This window comes from Branchiostoma lanceolatum, chromosome 6, assembly GCF_035083965.1.
Source record: "Branchiostoma lanceolatum isolate klBraLanc5 chromosome 6, klBraLanc5.hap2, whole genome shotgun sequence".
NCBI lineage: Eukaryota > Metazoa > Chordata > Leptocardii > Amphioxiformes > Branchiostomatidae > Branchiostoma > Branchiostoma lanceolatum.
Window position 1 is genome coordinate 1561933 of NC_089727.1, and position 17792 is coordinate 1579724.

Sequence of the window (17792 nt, forward strand, 5' to 3'; positions counted from 1 at the left end):
CTAGCACAGTATGCACAGGTCCAGTGGTGATGTCACAGATATTTTTTAAGAGAAAAATTCAGTATACATAAGACTTAATGCTTTGCCTCTATTGTATCAATGTTTGTAACATTCTAGAGCAAGACATAGTCAATGTTCAACGGTAGTAAGCTTGTAGTTGTTAACTTTTCTGTTTACAAAAAGAAGGCTGCCTATTGGCCAGATGGCAGTCACATGACCCAGAGGTCAGACCAATGGAGTCAAAGTTGTGACCCTTGGGAAGTTCACCAGAGTTCAGGACATTTTGTGTGCAGTGCAGGAAGTTCCCCACGTTCGTTGGTGTGTTCCTTCGAGCATGTGGTAGCTTATTTACTACGTGAGCATGATTGATACCAGGTTTGTCGGGCTCCTCTTGTTGTTTTTTAGCCTGTTGTTTTGCCTGAACGTTGAGAAGTGTTCTGTAGTTGTTGTGGGAGGCAGGTTTGCTGTGGGGTGGGGGATCGGAGTGAGACTTGGCAGGTGTGGGGTGTTTTCGTCCTAGTGTTGTTTCTGAGAAGTACACGGGGAGTGACTCCTGATTTCTAGGTATGATACCTTAAGGTATAGTTACATGTGTTTTTCTTTGTTTTAAGCCCTTTCAGCATATGTTTGATGTATGGTAAGATATTTAATTTGTAAAGACTATCGAAGTATGACCTGTCAGTTATGACATCTGAATGATAAATGTAGATTTGGGTCATTTTCAACTCTTAACAGTTAACTTACCTGTTTTAATCTATCTGTATGCTGTAGAAAAGTGTCCCGGGCTGGTCAATACGTAAATGTACTTCAGCAATAGCTTTTGTACGGTGTTTATTTTGCTTGCTGTTTTTTCCCCCTTTCATTGAAACAATTATTGCTGGTGCCAAACATAGCTTTGGGCAATCTTCCAGATATAAACAAGTGCAGTGCTCAACTTACAGGGAGGACTACTGATTTCTAGGTAATGATGCTATGAAGCATAATTGCCTGTGTTTTTTATCTGTTTTTATAGTATATATATAGTATGTAGTATATACTAGATGTGTTTGTTTTAGTTGCTGTTTTTTTTCATAAGCTGTGACTATGTTTGATTTAACAATTCTTGCCTGTGCCAAACATAGCCTCGGGCAATTATCCAGCCATAAACAAGTGCAAAACTCAATTTGTGGCTGTGTTCCTAACTGTAACATTAGGTATAACTATAAGGACAGGTATGGATAGTGTTACATGGACATTATATTCAGCTGTTGACCCAATTGACAACTCAATGCAGAGATCGAAATTTTATTTTTAGGAATAGATGCAATGGTGCACCTAACCAAAAATAATTAGGTGCACAGAAAGAATTTTGGGTGCACCACATAAAATAAAGTTGAATGTTAGCAAAACATAATAACAAGTTTACCGTTAACCAAGAAATTAAATTGGTGTAGCCAAACCTACAGTACATGTACTGTGAAGTGGCACACTTCAGAACTGTAGTGCACATGGGCCATTATGCCTCCAGTGTAGTGTGAGAAGCAGTATTAGCTCTAAATATAGACTTTAGGATTGGCTCTTCTATTCCAATAGATGATTTGAGGTTGGGTACTCATTGAGGCATTGTTCTACTAACCTAACTACTAGTGTTCTGTGTCGCACTAAAAACTGTTCATTTTCAAGCGATGGGCTGACATGTTGTTCACGTAAACCTTACTCTAGCAGTGCAGGGTACACAAGCATATTATTTGGGTCTTAGCATCTTCATTTTTATTGTGATGTCAGGACAAGGTGGTTTTGTGGTTAGGGTTACCTTGTGGTAAAGATTTGGACCATAAACTGGTGTGAAGTGGACCTTGACCCATGATGAAACTATTGAACACAGATGTGTAGGTAGGTACAGTAAGGTACTGTAAACTCCTTTGCTTTCACTGTGGTTTTAAACTTTGCCATAGAAAGAAAAAAGAGGTTTTCGCAGTGTTTAAAATCTGTGGTTGAAACAATTCTACAATATATATCCTTTTGAATTAGTAGTCATACAACATATGCATATTGTGCCAGATTTGTGGTTGAGAGGTCAGTGCAAAATTAGAACCACCGCAGAAGTTTAAAAATATACAGTATTGCCCTATACGGTCTTGTCAGCAGTACCACAAGTCTCCCAATATTTACATAGCATTGTTCTGCAGCGAAATTGGAATGTTGTTGTGCGCGTCGTCATTACAAATTTCACAAGTAAAGCCGTATAATGTCGGTGTTGGTTCTAATGTTGTTAGAAAAACCTCCGCGAGGACATGTAAATCCTTTGATGTTTATGAGAACAGTGTGACCTTTCCTGAAGGTCAGGTGTAAGAATGCGGATTCCGTGCACCGGAACCTTCGGGGAGACTCAGTTGTAGCACCTCTGACAATTTTTTTTTTTTCGATTGAATCTATTTTCCATTTTGCTCCACAGGGAAAGTATGATTTCAAAATTAAATAAAAATCATCCTGAAAGTTTATCTCTGTTGGTACATAATTATTAACATTATATGGAAAAAGGCTGTTTGGTGAGTGACAATTCTCGTGTTGTACTCATGTTATGTTCATTCACTTCCATGACTTTACCAATAGACTAGAAAAATAAGATTCCAAGATTTAGACTAGACAATTTATCAAAATGCTAATTACTTGTACATTATGAATTCTTTATGAAAAGAAAATTACTTAAGTTGTACGCACCGTATTTACACGTCTTGAGTACAAATTGATGCACTTCTTGTACTTCTGCATATTTTGTAATTCACAACCAAACAACAGTTGAAGACTGATCACTGTTTGTATTTAAAATTAAAGATATAAATGTCTATTAGCACATATAGATTTATCCTTTCGATAGAATAAACAACAATAACAACCATGTTATTCTGATATTAAGAGAAGCGTGTTATTTTTCTGGGTAGTCTGACAGCTGATTATTGTGCCTGGTGTTCTACAGGTCACAACAACAGTCCAAGGGTGTTCACCTGTTTCCCCTCTGTGTGTCATTACCTTCCTTGGCAAGACGTTGTCCCTAAATACCTTCCAAAGATCTGTACTAGAATTAGTAGAAATGACAGCACTAGCCTGCAGTGTTGTGTAGCCGTTGATGTATCTGTAGTTGAAAGAGCAGGGCAGGAGAATATGTATTGTGAAGCCGTTAGTATTTCAAAGTTGAGTGCAGGAGAATATAAAATGATATCACCCTGTCTGACAGGCAGGCAGGAAGGATGTTATTTGCCTAGTAATGAACCTGGGGCTGAACCAAATCCTTTCATTGGTTCTCAGATATTTAGAGTAAAAATTTACAAGACTGGACAAGACCTGAAAACAGACCTGGCTTGGAGGAAAACTTGACTCTAAGTAACAGTACTACTAGTAGTACCAGTATTTCATTATATAGTAACTTTATGGCACAACAATCATACAAGGTACAATGTATGGGAACAACTGTTATACAATATAGAGGGAGGTATAGAATAAAACTTAACATCCTACTTACTACAACAATAATGTTTAGCGTAGGTCTTTGATATAGTGTTATAATCAAGTGGTGCTAATAATGAGTTCCGGTATTTAAAAAAAGTTGAAATATAAACCAAGAGTTATCATGCAGGGCTCGAAATAGTGGGTGCATGTGCACCTGTGTGCACTGTGCACCTAATTTTTGACAGTGGGTGCACCAGTGCACCTAGATATGTTTGTACTCTATAGGGTAACGGTTCTCTTGTACACTAGCATACAGAATATTCTTGAAATGTAAGTATCAGTAAAAGCAATATAACCTTTTTTTGTACTTTATTTGATGTATTGCTTTGTTCATATTGGAAATCTGGATAGAATTACAGATTGAAGTTTAGCATCAAACTTATGTTTTGCCGACATTCAACTTTATTTTATGTGGTGCACGCAAAATATTTTCTGTGCACCCAATTGTTTTGGTTGGGTGCACCAGTGCACCTATTTCCAAAAAAGAATTTCGAGCCCTGTCATGTCATGATAATCTTCCTGTTTAGCATATCTTTCTTTAATCTCAGAACCAACAGATGAGATTGGTGTGGCCTGATAAACCTGAGAGTGTAATTCTGCAGAGCAGGTGCGGCTTTATTGGGCAGTGTTGACTAGCAGCATCTTTCATTACCGGCGGGGACCAACAGTTCCTTTCACCCTAATTGCGCCCCTGTAAAGCACTGGGAAAGGCGTAGAATGTAGGCTTCTGATGCCGGGCAGGTTAATGACTTGCTACCTGGTAATTTTGCGAGGCCAGGGTCTTTTTTTATGTCAATGATTGTTTTGCTGTGTAGTCTAGGTTCTATCTTTATGTTGTGGATGACTGGTGTGACGTTATTCTTCAGTTGAACTTGAAGCATCATGCTTGTGACAAAGTGTAATGCTTGTGACGAAGCCGATAGATCATGTAGCATGCTCGCTCTGTACAATGTTAGCCATGTTCTACCTGGTTCTAATTTGTGAAGGGTTGTCATCAGGTTTCCATCAAAGTCTATTTTTTGGCTGCACTAATTTTGATTTGTTAGTTCTCACATCTTGCTGAACTGGAGGATCAACATGAAAACAGATCTAGAGTCTGAGGAGAAAGTCTGTACCTTGGTACACACAGTTCCAGGGAGTGAGTATAGTCAGAATGACTCGGATTCAAGTTTTCCTCCTGGCCGTCTTGTTGTTTTCTTTCTTAATTTCTCAGCAACCAAACAAATTAATTGTTGTAATGTGGCCTAAGGTTTTTCTTGTTTCATTTGAGAGGGAATTTACTGTTTAGTGCTGTGGATCCGGAGTTGGTGAATTAGTGAAAACAATTGACATTAAGTTTGATCACGTACTGGCTTGTTTTGAGGTTTGCTGTTTTCTGTTTGCATGCATGTACAGAAAAAATGATACACGCAGCTGAGGGCTGTTCTGTAAAGTGCAAAACTATATAGCTTCATCTGTCAAAGCATATGATACAGGGAATCAGTGTAAATGCTGAAATCTGGGCCAGAACTTGTTTTCCTCGACTGTTTGACCATATTCAGTCTGGAACACCAAGGCCTCCTAATCTGTAAATCTGTTGGACTCAAACACTGTCCTTGGACCATGAACCATGGTAAGTCCACAAAGCTGAAGCCACAGATTAATGCTGAAATCTGGGTCATCATATGTTTGCCACGTTTTGTGTTCCTCAAATATTTCACTGCTGCTCTTGACCCTGACCTCCAAACCTGTTAGATTCAGACAGTCAGCATTGATGTCATAAGTTGACAGAGCTCCAGGGACAGATATAGTTGATTCTGAAATCTAGATCATAATATGTTTTTCATCCCTGTTTTTCTTTAAAATGAAATAGTTTACTGTAATTTTGACCCTGACCTCCAAACCTGGTAGATTCAGACATCGGCCTTTCAGGAGGAATGATGTCAAAAGTCCACAGAGGACAGATAATGAGGTGCAGATAATGCTGAAGTCTAGATAATGATTTGTTTTTCATCCTTTGTTTCCAACCTTTGTTTTCCTTGAAATGGAATAGTTTTGATCCTGACCTCCAAACCCGGTAGACTCAGACGCTGACCTTGCTCCATGAATGATGTCATAGCTCACACAGGGTCGTCCTGTGGAGTCGTGAGGTCATAAGAGGACAATGTCGCTGTCCCGCTAGCCCAGATACCTTCTTGGAAGGATCAAGGCTAGAATATGTCGTGTGTGTCAGGCACGCACATGGCCCAAGGATAGAGATGATTTACTACAAGTCAATGGAACTCAGTCTGATAGAATCACAGAGACTTGTGTTATAGCCATCTTGTGATTACTCTCCAAGCAGAGGCTTGTTTTTGACGTCTTTTTAGGTGTTTTTGTCACCGACTCGGCTTTCTATTTTGTCATTTTTCTCCGTGTGTATTGGCCTAATCATAGTACAATGTAATGATAATAGAGATAATGAGCCAGTACACACTAAGGAAATAGATTAAGCCCAACGGCAACAAAAACACCTAAAAAGACGTCAAAAAGAAGCCAGAGCTTAACCTCTGCTTTGAGAGTACTAATGTTCCAAAAACATGGTTTGGAAATTAATACTTGACAGTCTTTTTATTGTAATTACCAGCTCTAAATAGAAATTCTATCTTGGATATTAAAAAAAAAAGGCTTTATTGGTACTGGTAGGTGCAAAATACAAGTATTTTAAGATGCCACCATTGTAGACAAATGTATACCAACTTATGTGGTTTGTTTTTCCAGTAGTTTTTATCTGCAAGGACATGCTTGTGGTTTGTGATAAGTTCCACATACTTCGGGGTGTTTTCTGGCCTCTCTGGTCAGGGAAAACCTCAAAAACATCTCAGTAAAGTGAAATAAAAATGCCATAAAGCCGCCATGCAGTCGGTTAAACCTGAAGTGCGTGGTTTATATCCCCGCCAGGATTCCATGCAGGAGTTGCGGGAAGGTGTTTGTGGCGGGTGATATCAGGGAATGACGTCAATGGTACATTATCTGCCGGAGTGCACATGTTGTTGTCGTTACGACTGTCTGCCTTCAGGCCCCTGTGGTCTGATGTAACATTGCACTAGTGGTACATTATGATGTAACAGAGGAGGGGGGTGTTAATGTACATGAATATATTAGGGTAAAATTGCTGATAGGAGTCTGTAAATTTGAAGAAATTCCCTAAAAAGGGAGTCAGAACTTTTCAACTTTGTATTGTCATTTTACGAACGATGGCTGTTTTTGTTGACATCCTACGACTGGTAGGCAAAATGATGTCAGCAGATTAGGTTGCTAATTGATATTTAGAGTAGCAGATCAAATTATCAATTAACATGTAATTGTAAATGATTAGTTTGCGTTCCATCTGATTTTTGGCTGCCACTGCGTCATCGTGACGTCAGTGCGATCGCTTGTATTTCCATGTGCAAGTTTTAACCTTACAAACTCGTCGCCTTGGTCTCTCATTAACAGAGAAGCATGTCGACACGTGGCTGCTAGTGTGTGTATCTTATCTTGCTGTAAGTGCCATAGACTCCGCTATCGTGGTGTGCCATAAAAGGTTGTTAAACAGGTGGAGTATTTCCCAGAGTGGGAGGAATGACGCTTGGACTGATCTGTACCATTTCTGGGGCTTCAAAATACTTAGTTTCTGTTACCTGTGTCAAACTTATAGGGTTCATGGCTGTGAGCCTATAGTCTTGTTGCTAGTAAAAGATAATTTTTAATTATTTTTTCTCCAATGTCAAATTTTGTTCTGGGAATTGCACTGATCAATAGTACAACTTTTTTTTATTTTAAACACTGCTTTTTGACCTCTTGTGTGCAAAGTTGTGATCAGAAACACTTTGTAAATCTGTTTCCTATACTGTACTTAATCAAGTTTAATTTTTTTCTGGAATCTAGAAATGTCTTCCGTAAACTGCATGTCACAGGTGCGTTTTTGCAGTCCAAGTTTCTGCTCTGTTGTGTTTGGGTTATAAGAGGTTGTGACCAGTGCAGTGGATTTAGGTCAACAGGCTACACAGGCTGATAGGGCACACCTGAAACTTGGACAAGGTCAGTCCAGCCAAGTGTAGGAGCTGTTGCTGCAAGCCTGTGTCTTAATTACCTTCGCCAAGAAGGTTCTGTTTTTGGCAGCGTTTGTATGTATGTATGTGGTTTAGCACCATATCTAACTAAGAAGCTATGGATGGATTGTCATGAAATTTGGTATGTGGTTAGGTCATGTCCTGTTAGATAAATGATTAGATTTTGTGCACCCCTGGCGGCCTTCCTTGGTACTGCAGCAGAATGTCTGGTTTTGATATCTCGTTTAAAGGATGATTTATTTTCAGGCCACACCACCCTATTCCCTTGCCCCTCAGACTCTTTCTTCACGTTTTTCCAATTCAGCATTATTATTATTTTTTCATTCATTTCAGAACCGACAGATTTGATTAAGTTGTCCATATTCACATAGTTACCTTCACCAGAAGGTTATGTTTTTGGTTTTGCTATGATGGAGTCTAAACAGCATAACTCGAAAAGGTGTTGATGGATCTTCATGATAAGTATCGGGGAGACAAAAATCAAGTTTGATAATTGGCATCATAGCGGCTTCCTACAGTACTGCAGCTGAACTTGTTTTCATATGCAACTGAAAAAGCATTGCTGCGTAGGTCAAACGTCAAACTTCAAAGGCTTGACCAATACATGGTGATCCATTTTGATCGCTGCCCACCCCTGTGTCAGGGACCCCTGCAGCAGTATAATCAAATACTGGATAGTGCTGGTACGTTAGACCTCTGATATGAGACAAGGACAAATAAAAACATGAAAAACGCTTGTAACTTAAAACAAGCATGACTGTTTTAGTAACAATTTTAAATTTTCCAAGACGTTGGACAATACTAAATAAGGTACATAATTCATCTTCCTCTGGCCTGTCATGATCGACCTGAAATTTGGGACAAGGACAGAAACAGCAGCCACTTCAGTTTGGGCCGAGTCATGAACACAACATTTCTCTGGGACAACATGTCTGGGAAAAACCCAAACCCTGATTACCCAGTAGTAGGACATACATTATAGTATTTTATTTATACAACAGAACTTACAAACAGGTATATACATGTACATGTATGTACAAAACAAGGGTGAGATACAATGTCCCACAATGAAATGACAATATACATGTACAAGTATCTGTTATTTCTGTCAGCAATGTGTTTCAACTTAGTTTTAAGGTCTGAACAGCAAGCAAATGGGAGGGTTTAATTTTAAAGAAATAGTAGGGGTCAAAATCATTCATGACCTTCCTTCCAACTCCTAGCTTACAAACCAGTGGAAACTCTACAAGCATACGTATGTGCTGTAACGTGATAAATCAACTTTTAGTGTTAACCTGTTCATGTGTTCACCTGTCAGTGCGTTTGAATGTCTATAACAAGTCTGTTTTGTAATCAGTTATTCAGTACCTGTTTGTTTTGTGTTTCTGTTTGCCCCTGAAATTAAAAGCGACCTGAACTAGCTGAAAGTTGATTTGACTGGTGTCCAGCATGTTCAAAAATAGGATCAGCCACACCATTGCTGCAGAGTAGGTCACTCACCCTGATCTGTAATAGTTTTAGCACAACTCAGCAGGGAGGGGGTTACTGCAGGTCAAGTTCAACATCAGGGATTTGTTGTTCCAGTCTGGCGATATTGCACCCTCAGATCTGTACATGTTCTGTCAGTCTTGAACCTCCGCCAAGAAGAGTGCATCTTATAGCCGCCTCTGAGGCTTTCTTGACTTGTAACTAAGGAAACAGTTACGTCTGCTCCAAGTCTGGATAACGTTTAGTTGCTACTTCTTTATAGGTGCACGGCAATGTCTTAAGTTTACAAAGGACTGAGATCTATCTTTGAGTTAAAAGGCTTATGGCCATACCAAAAGATTTGTTAGTTTTTGTATTTTCTAAATGGCTGGATTTCAAGATCCAGATGAAATCAGAGTCTGTGGGAAAGCTGTACCTTGTCCTTTGTTCACTTTAGTGTTACGAACATAGATTCAAGTTTTTCTCTCAGCCCTCTGTTTTCATATTGCCTTCTTATGTTATAGTGATAGTAGTAAACTGATTTATCATTATGCATTACACATACTCAATAGAATACACTTTTATAGCCCGCGGGCTAGATTGCAGTGTACTGTACACAACCAGGCTCGTAATTGAGTTGAGTTTATTGAGATTATTGAGATACCCTTTAGCCCCGCTAGGTAATCATACGTGCATTTTGAAAAATATGTATAAGTTACAAAGTGTTGGATGCTCGCATCCAGTTAAGGAGCTTCACACAATATGGCAGCGTGGTATTCATGAATCGGGACGTTCTACATCTGAACTGGCTGAACTTGTTTTGTTTTGCATTAAAGGCACCCAGAGCATTTTATGACGCTTGGAAAATATTCTAGTTACCATAATCTTTCTGAAATGCATTTAATGCCAGTACTGTTTACCACATTTGCTGATAATTTCATATCAAAAGTGTCCAAAAGCGGCACAAAAACAGTGCTACATTATGATCTTTTAGTTTCACGCGCCTACTGTAAATACTGTAGACACCATAGCCCCGCCCACCTCCGTCAGAACGTAGAAATACAAAATTAGAACATAAAAATGCAAATATTTGACGGACATGCCTTCACCCTCTCATTGGTCGAACCGCTAATTGTGATGGGCAGTCAGGGTCAGTCTATTCAAGGGCTTGGATTTTCTATCAGCTTTCACCACACAACGACATCGTATCCTTGCTCCTTTAATGTCGATATGTAATGGTATAGTGTTATTGAAACTTACTATGTGTGGGAATGTCTAGAAATTGGAGTTTTTAAATTCAAGTTTCAACCTCATGAAATGCTCTGGATGCCTTTAAGATGTCTGACAACCAAGGTAATGAATTGTTGTGGCCTAATGACTTTATAAGGCAAAACCCCTTCCGACACAGTGATGAAACTGGCTGGAAGTGAAAATGGTAATCTCCTTGTTTCTGGGTGGCTTGGTAAGAAGAAACACCTGTGCATTCTTCAGTAAGACTTACCTGCAGGTGAACAGGGGGTGGTATAGGGAGGGGACTTTTTGAAATACTTCTCATTTTTTTCTTTAACTGGCCCTCGGCTGTCTTAAGAGGCAAATCATCTTGTATTAACAGCAAGTAACTTGAACTTGAAGATAGGAAAGTGGTTTATTTTATTTTATTTTGTCTTATGTTTACAAATGATTTGATTTATTCTAAGATAGTAAACATTTTTGGGAACAAATAAACATGATACGAATGCTAACAAAAAGATAACTTTCCCTGCTACAAAATGGAAAGGGTAAAAAAGGGAAATGTACTAAACAGCACTTGAGATTCATTCGACTTGTGGGACTTTTATGGCATTATGGTGTCATGACAGATATGGAATTGGGTCAATGGAGGCTTCTGATTGGTCAATGCCACCCGGCTATGTAATAATGTGTTGTTATTGATACCAATAATCAATAATCCCCTCTGTCCCCCAGTGTGGACCGTGTGGAGCTCCGTCGGCAGGCCCAGCTTCAGCGGGCCGGCATGAAGGTCGCCACGGAAACCCCCGTCGTGTCCAAGCCGCTCTTCGACGCACCGGTCAAGGTGGGTACAGAATCTTTCTGTCTCTTTCTCACAGTCTCTTTCTGTCTCCCACTAGCTCTCTCTTTCTCTCTGTTGCTCTATCTCTCTCTTGCCTTCTCTTTCTGTTGCTCTCTCTCTCTTTGTTTCTGTGTCTTTCCTCCTGTTTGTCACTTTCTATCTACCTCTGTCTCTATCTATCTCTCTTGCTCCCTCTGTCTCTCTGTCACTCTTGCTGTCTCCCTCTCTGTCACTCTCTAAGTCTCTCTCTGCCACTCTGTGTGTCACTCTCTCTATCGCTGTCACTCCCTCTATCTGTCTCTCTTTCTGTCTTTCTATCCCTCTCTCTCTCTCTCAAAGTTGAAGGAAACAGCAGCAGAGAAATTATTTAATTTCTCGCTGTTTGTTCCAGATCGAGCCCCCTCCTGACGACCATGTGTACCGCAAGACTCAGGAGACCCTGGGGCAATTCAGCCTGATCAGGCACTCCATGCTCAGCAGCCAGAACCAGTATCTCCTGGGGATCCCCAAGGGCCCGCAGACTCCCGTGCTCAACAAGACGGCCGACAGCGTCTGGGCGTCCAAGTTCCCCCAGAACGGGCAGCTGGCCCCGCAGAAAGGCGTGGCAGCCCACCGCCCCAAGCAGTCCGGCCGGAGCTCAAGTAGCGAGCGAAGCCGTGGGCGTGGCTCCAAATCCCCCGCAGACAAGCGGGGTCACGGGAGGTCGGCCAATCACAAGTCTTCTTCTTCGGCCCACATGCCGAAGGGCGCCGCGGACAAGCCCGAGGACAAGAAGCGTCAGGAGGAGCCTCGGGGCAAGGAGCCTGAAGGATCCCGCCCGAAGACCTCCGAGGCAGGCCACGAGAAACGCAAGTCCGGCGGGGCCAGCAAGAGACCCTCGGTGAGCCCGCACCATCCCGCTAAGGACGGGCAGGGCGCCACAGGTCACTCACACAGTAGCAAGGCCGCAGAGCCGTATTCCAAACCCGCGCAGCATTCCAAACCGGAGAAGTCTCCTCCGGTCCAGCCTGACTCTTCCTCTTCATCATCCTCTGTAAAGATGGAAGCTTCGTCCACAAAGGACGACGCCTTCCAGATGCCTGCGCCACTGTCGACCGCCCCGGGCAGCCACCGGCCGAGTCACAGCGGCGGGAAGGGGGGAGACAGGGCGGAGGAACGGCTCAACGGCCTGCTCGCCGGGTTGAAGAAGGAGGGAGGCGAGAAGGAGCTGTCCAGGGAGGACGTGAAGAGGAAGCTCAAGCTGACCATGCCCGACACCTCCGAGGTAAGAACGTTGCACACACACACACTCAGATGTCTTTTTCCCGTAGGTCTATCAAGCTATCAATCATTCAATCAATTATTGTTCATCAGTACATCTATAAATTCATTTTGATTGGTCATTCGTTCAATCAATGGATTGAATCAATCATCTGTCAAGGAATCAATGAATCAGTCTCTTGAAATTTGAAACCTGCCCATTATTAAAGAGTACGGTATTTTGATTTTCATTCTCAGAGGTAAGAGTGTCTTACACACACTTAGATGTCCTTCTCCTGTAGATCAATTTATGAATGAATGAATGAATCAATCAGCAAATCAATCTATCATTCAATCAATTAGTAAATTACTCAATCAATCTTTGCTCAATCCTAGCATAGCACAAATATCATATTTTACTAAATTATGTTGATTTTTATGTGTTAATTTCAAAAACTAGTATGCTGATACACGAGAATATAAGACCATATACAGAAGATATGCAAGCACAAAGTCCGCTTTTATTATCATTATATCATACACCTGATTGTGTACATATACGTAAGCAGCTACTTCTGCTCTCCATATGCCCAGGCTTGGAATGGTTTAATGGCGGCTTATGTCAACATGGCTGAAGTCAAACACATTTCCTTGTCGGCGCCCTTTTTAGCGCACTAGGCAGGTTGACATTAGCTATCACCCGTCAGCAGTTATGTATGTACTGTTCCCTCTACATACTGGGACTGCACGGCGACTGTAGAAGAAATCAGGAGATGGATTGAATAATCACCAATTCTCTCTAATAGGCCACACCAATTTAATTTCTGGGTTAACGGATTTAAAAGTAGCTAGAATTGAGTCACCGTTAACAAATCAAGAATTACGGTACTATACATAATATACTAGTAACAATGTTGGATGTTCATTTTGAAATGGTAAGACCAGCAAACGATAGATTTAGTCTTACCATTTTCAAAGATGGTTGGATATTCAGTCTTCAAATAGTAAGACTAGCTACTGATTGATTGATAGCTTTGTTGCAGATTGTTGAAAAGCATTCTTCTGATGCTATGATGTTCTGAATTACCCTGTATTTCTAAAACAGGTTTTAATTTTTGGCTGTGGATTTAATTGCTGATTTTTAAACAGTTGCCCTTCTCCACATTTACTTCTGCAATCTAGTCCTTTCTGAGTTGTTGTTTGAGTTTTCCAGTTCAAGTGTTTTTTATCATGCTTCTAAGACTTGAATTCACCAGAACAAACCACTTCTTTCTAGACTTTGCGAAGGCCAGGGATATGTAGTTTTTGTCTTGGTGCCAAGTAGACTTGAAATCTATCCAATGATTTTATGAATAGAAACAGCACTGAGCTTCATAATACGGCTTGTATCCAACAGTCATGGCTCCATGGATGTTAAGTAGTTTGTGTGTTATATCTGCTATGCAATTTGAAGTTCAAGGTTTTTGTATTGAAGAGTTCTGACTATGGAAGATAATGCAGTGCAGTTGTGGCCTCAGCTGCCAGGGGGCGTTAATGTCACTTTTGCAGGGAAGGCTGAATAAGTGCCAAATGGATCAGATGGAATTTTCCACTCTCCTGCCTCGAGCCTTTCCATGACCAAACTGACTACTGATTCAACATGACAGACATGTATGTTAGGGATGGAAAGACTGGGTGCATGTGCACCTTCGTGGCTTTTTTGTGCACTCACAATTCCGTGCACCTAATTTGTGACTGTGGATGCATACATGCATAGGTGCACTGAGATATTTTTGTAAAGAATACTATTTCACATTAGTATGCAGTATATTCTTAAAATTGTTTTTTCAAGTGTCAGAAAAAATGATAAGACCTAAGTTGGATGAATTGTTTAATTTTTTTAAGTTAACTATGGAATTTCAGATTCTAGTACTATTCCACTTTATTTTATGTTGTGCACCCAAAACATATTCTGTGCACCCAAATTTTCAGGCTGTGCACCTATCCCCAAAAAACAAATCTGGAGCCCTGTGCATACATGTACATGGCTGTGTAGTGGCAGCTTAGAGACAGATTTCAGATCTATGTCTATTTTGGTTTTATGAATTTTAAACTAGTTGCGATTGATGAAAGAAACATACACAGCGTTGATCTCCCAACACGATAGAAGGTTACAAACGGTTGTGTCAGGAAGTACCTTGTGGCGGTGATATTCCTCTTATATATAAGTTATAAAGAATTAATGTCTTGTTCAGTAAATCTGCTGGATTGAGGAGATGTTTGAGCTGTTGTGCTCTGCTAGGGACGAACTGCTCATCAATTTTAGATGATATCAGTCTCATCTGTTGCTTGAATCATTTATAAGGCATTCCGTGAATCGCAATACATAAAGGCTGGCCAAGAATATCAAACAAGCAAAAAACAATCAGATACTGATGTACAATCATGTAGATAGGAAATATTTACATCTCCACAGCTTAGGCCATGGCAATTTATTTTTTTGGTTTGCACACTTTTTAAAGGAAAAATTCACTAAGAGATCAAGAAGAAAACAGAGGGCCGGGAGAAAAACTTGAATCTCACTTTATAATTTTATTTACTCCCTGAAACTGCAAGTTCAGACTTTACCTCAAACTCTGTTTTCATGTTGGTGCAGTGCTATATTTATTAATTGAAACTGTACAGTGCAGTTATATGCTTCTAAAACATATAGCATGCCAGAAAAGCAGAAAGAGCTCTGCTATAATCTGCATTGACACAGCCTTCTGGTCTCCGGGTAATTGAGTAATATACTTCTTCTTTTGACGGCCATCGTGTTACACAAGGTTCCCAAAATAACTAAATCTCTGCTCTTAAGCGAGTTGTAGTTAAAAGGCTTTGTCGCACATTTCAAAGGTGTCAGGGGGAGGCATTGTGTTTCACTTGTCATGCAGCTGATGTTTCAGCTTCACAGATGCCATTCGCACTTGGCAGTGGAATTAATACAGTCGGTAATGATGTTCCCTGAATAGAACGTTGTGTAGTGAGTGGTGCTACAAGTGTATATATATATAGACCGCCTGCCAAAAATAGCATGCTTTCCTTTCCTGCTGCCATATTACACGTATAGAAATGTTCTAATTTGGTACTTGTCATCTGGACTCCTGCGAATGGATTCATGGCTTTGGATGATTTGAATTTGAAGTTTCTTTGTTGTTTGTTATGTAAGGGGACCTTGTCTGCTGTGATGGTTTTTTTTGCACCTGTGTGCCTGAGGTGAAAACAGTATCTGTCATTTGATCTTTACACCAGTCATATTACTGTAGCCTTAAACTTCTACCTTTGTTTAGATGATTGCTTAAAACATGCATTGAGAGTACGTAGAAAGTCTGTGGCATTCAGGGCTGGAAATACCGGGTACAGGTGCACTTTTCTGTACACAAAAGACCTTGCTTTCCGTGATGTTTTCTTGCTGACACCTGTACCTGTATGTTTGAGGTAATAATAACATCTATCAAAAGATCTTTGCACCTGTCTAATGGTTTTTGTCTGGTTAGGTTGAAAATTTTCTCCTTTTACCATTATTCTTATGTGAACGAGTATTATTAGTAAACAACTCAGATTTTTGTAGCCTGACTTGAAAAATGTGACAGGAAATTGCAAACAAGTAATTTGTTGGGAAATTGTAATGAAGAATTTGTCCAGAAATGGCAACAAAAAAATTGTCAGGAATTTGCTACAAACAAGTTGTCAGAAAATTGCAAGAGTGGCCAATTATGCCCTAAAGAATGTGGAGTCGATGATTCGGCTAACAAGCGCTGAGACTTTCTGGGGAACTTTTTGGTCTTGCGACAGGATTTAACGAGGGGGTTGATGTTACCGTGTGTGACAGTGATGTACACAGGGATTCGGGAGGGAGATGGGGATGGGAAATTGCTAGAGGTGAGCTAATTTTGCTCTGGAATTGGAGGCGCATTAAGAGGACCTTTTGGTTGTTCGGTTGATCCCAGATGAGATGAATGTGACCCCGCCTCTCCTGGTGCACGGCCTTGTCTTCATGTGTTTATCATGTTTCCCAATCTCAGTAATTATACTACTGCAGATCTGGGGTCTTTACTTTCAGGTGATTTCGCCTTTTTTGCTCAAACATCAAGGCCCATTTGAAGTGCTTCATCGTTAATGTGCAAGGCCAGGAGGCAAGAAACCTTTGACATGAAAGAACACAAAGGGCTGTAATAGCTCAGTTAAATTTAACCTATTTCTATTTTAACTATAAGGCCACACCAATTTAATTTCTTGGTTAACAGATTTTTATTTAAAAAAAAAAAGAAATTGTAGAAAAAAATGTTTTCTTAGAAAATAAAAATCCGTTAACCAAGAAATTAAATTGGTGTGGCCTAAGTAATCTCTCATGTTTTTAGATTGAGTGTGGTAAGGTATAAACAGAATCTGATCGAAACGTTTCCAAGCTGGTGTTGTTTTGCACAGCTCCCCCTACCTGTTTACCTGTATAACTGCACCAGATGTTGGTGTTCCATGCCATGCTTCAGTACAATCTCCCTCTGAAATGCATTAATGGACAGGTAATGGCTTTCAGCTTTTCAGATCTTATAATACAAGTCATGTTAGAAACCAAGAGCAGAGCTTAGATAAGGAGAATGATGGCTGGCATTATATTTGTGCCTCCTTAACAATTCACATGGAAGTCAGCCTCTGTCTTAATGCATATTCACAATTACTGTAATCATCGTTAATTTGTGGCTTTGTTTTATTATTTCCCTTTGGTGGGATTGATTGGGTGTGATGAAAGCTTTGTGCAAAGTGTATTTTTTGTCACAGTGAGATAAATGTTTTATGTAAGAGCAGTCAGTACGGTTGCCTATATGTACTACAATAGTGCATTGATCTCTGGTTGTCAATACTTGAAACAGAGATGATGGCTCTCTAATAATCAATTTTCGTGTAAAGACGAACGATTAGACATCGTCGATGGCTCTGATGGTGAAAAGAGGGCCTGCCATTAATTTCCATTGTGCGGAGTTGTTAGAGCACGTCACCCAAATGGTGTCATCCGGTTTCCTGGTCGTTGTCTCAAGGCCCTTCTCAGAAATAAACCCATCGGCGCAAATTGCCAGTCAGACTTACCAAACCATTTATCCAGCGGTTCATGTCCGGTCATTCTCGAGTAAATTAGTCGCGGTCCATAAATCCTTAGGAAAGTGTGGTTCTGGCACGTTCAGGATGGTGTAAAAAACGGGGGTAAAGCGTCGGGGTAAATTGGAGGACTCCTGATTTATGCCATAATTAGCGTTTAGTGGTGTTTTATGGCGGGGTGCTCGGCGTCGTGTCGTGGCGATTTGAAGCTGGTGGCGCCGTGCTAAGTCCCGTCTTGATCTGATAGCCGGGGAGCGGAGCTTGATGGATGCGAGGTTACGGAGAGGCGAGGCATTACGACTATTGATCCTTTACTCTGGTAATGGCCCGACGCGAGTGGGAGC

General features: G+C 40.5%; 1 protein-coding gene across 7 annotated transcripts in view; it reads left to right on the forward strand.

Moving 5' to 3' along the window:
• LOC136436118 (AF4/FMR2 family member 4-like) overlaps window positions 1–17792 on the forward strand; it is a 161912-nt gene that overhangs the window by 23542 nt on the left and 120578 nt on the right. For 6 of the 7 annotated variants that reach the window (XR_010756007.1, XM_066429861.1, XM_066429867.1 and 3 more), the window contains exons 2-3: window positions 10992–11100; window positions 11489–12361. Coding sequence is in view for 6 of the 7 variants with exons in the window: in XM_066429861.1 (XP_066285958.1) it covers window positions 10992–11100; window positions 11489–12361 (982 nt within the window). In the remaining variant the exon portion in view is untranslated. Of the gene's footprint in view, window positions 1–260; window positions 376–10991; window positions 11101–11488; window positions 12362–17792 lie in introns of those variants that run through there. The other variant, XM_066429865.1, reaches the window with a different exon arrangement.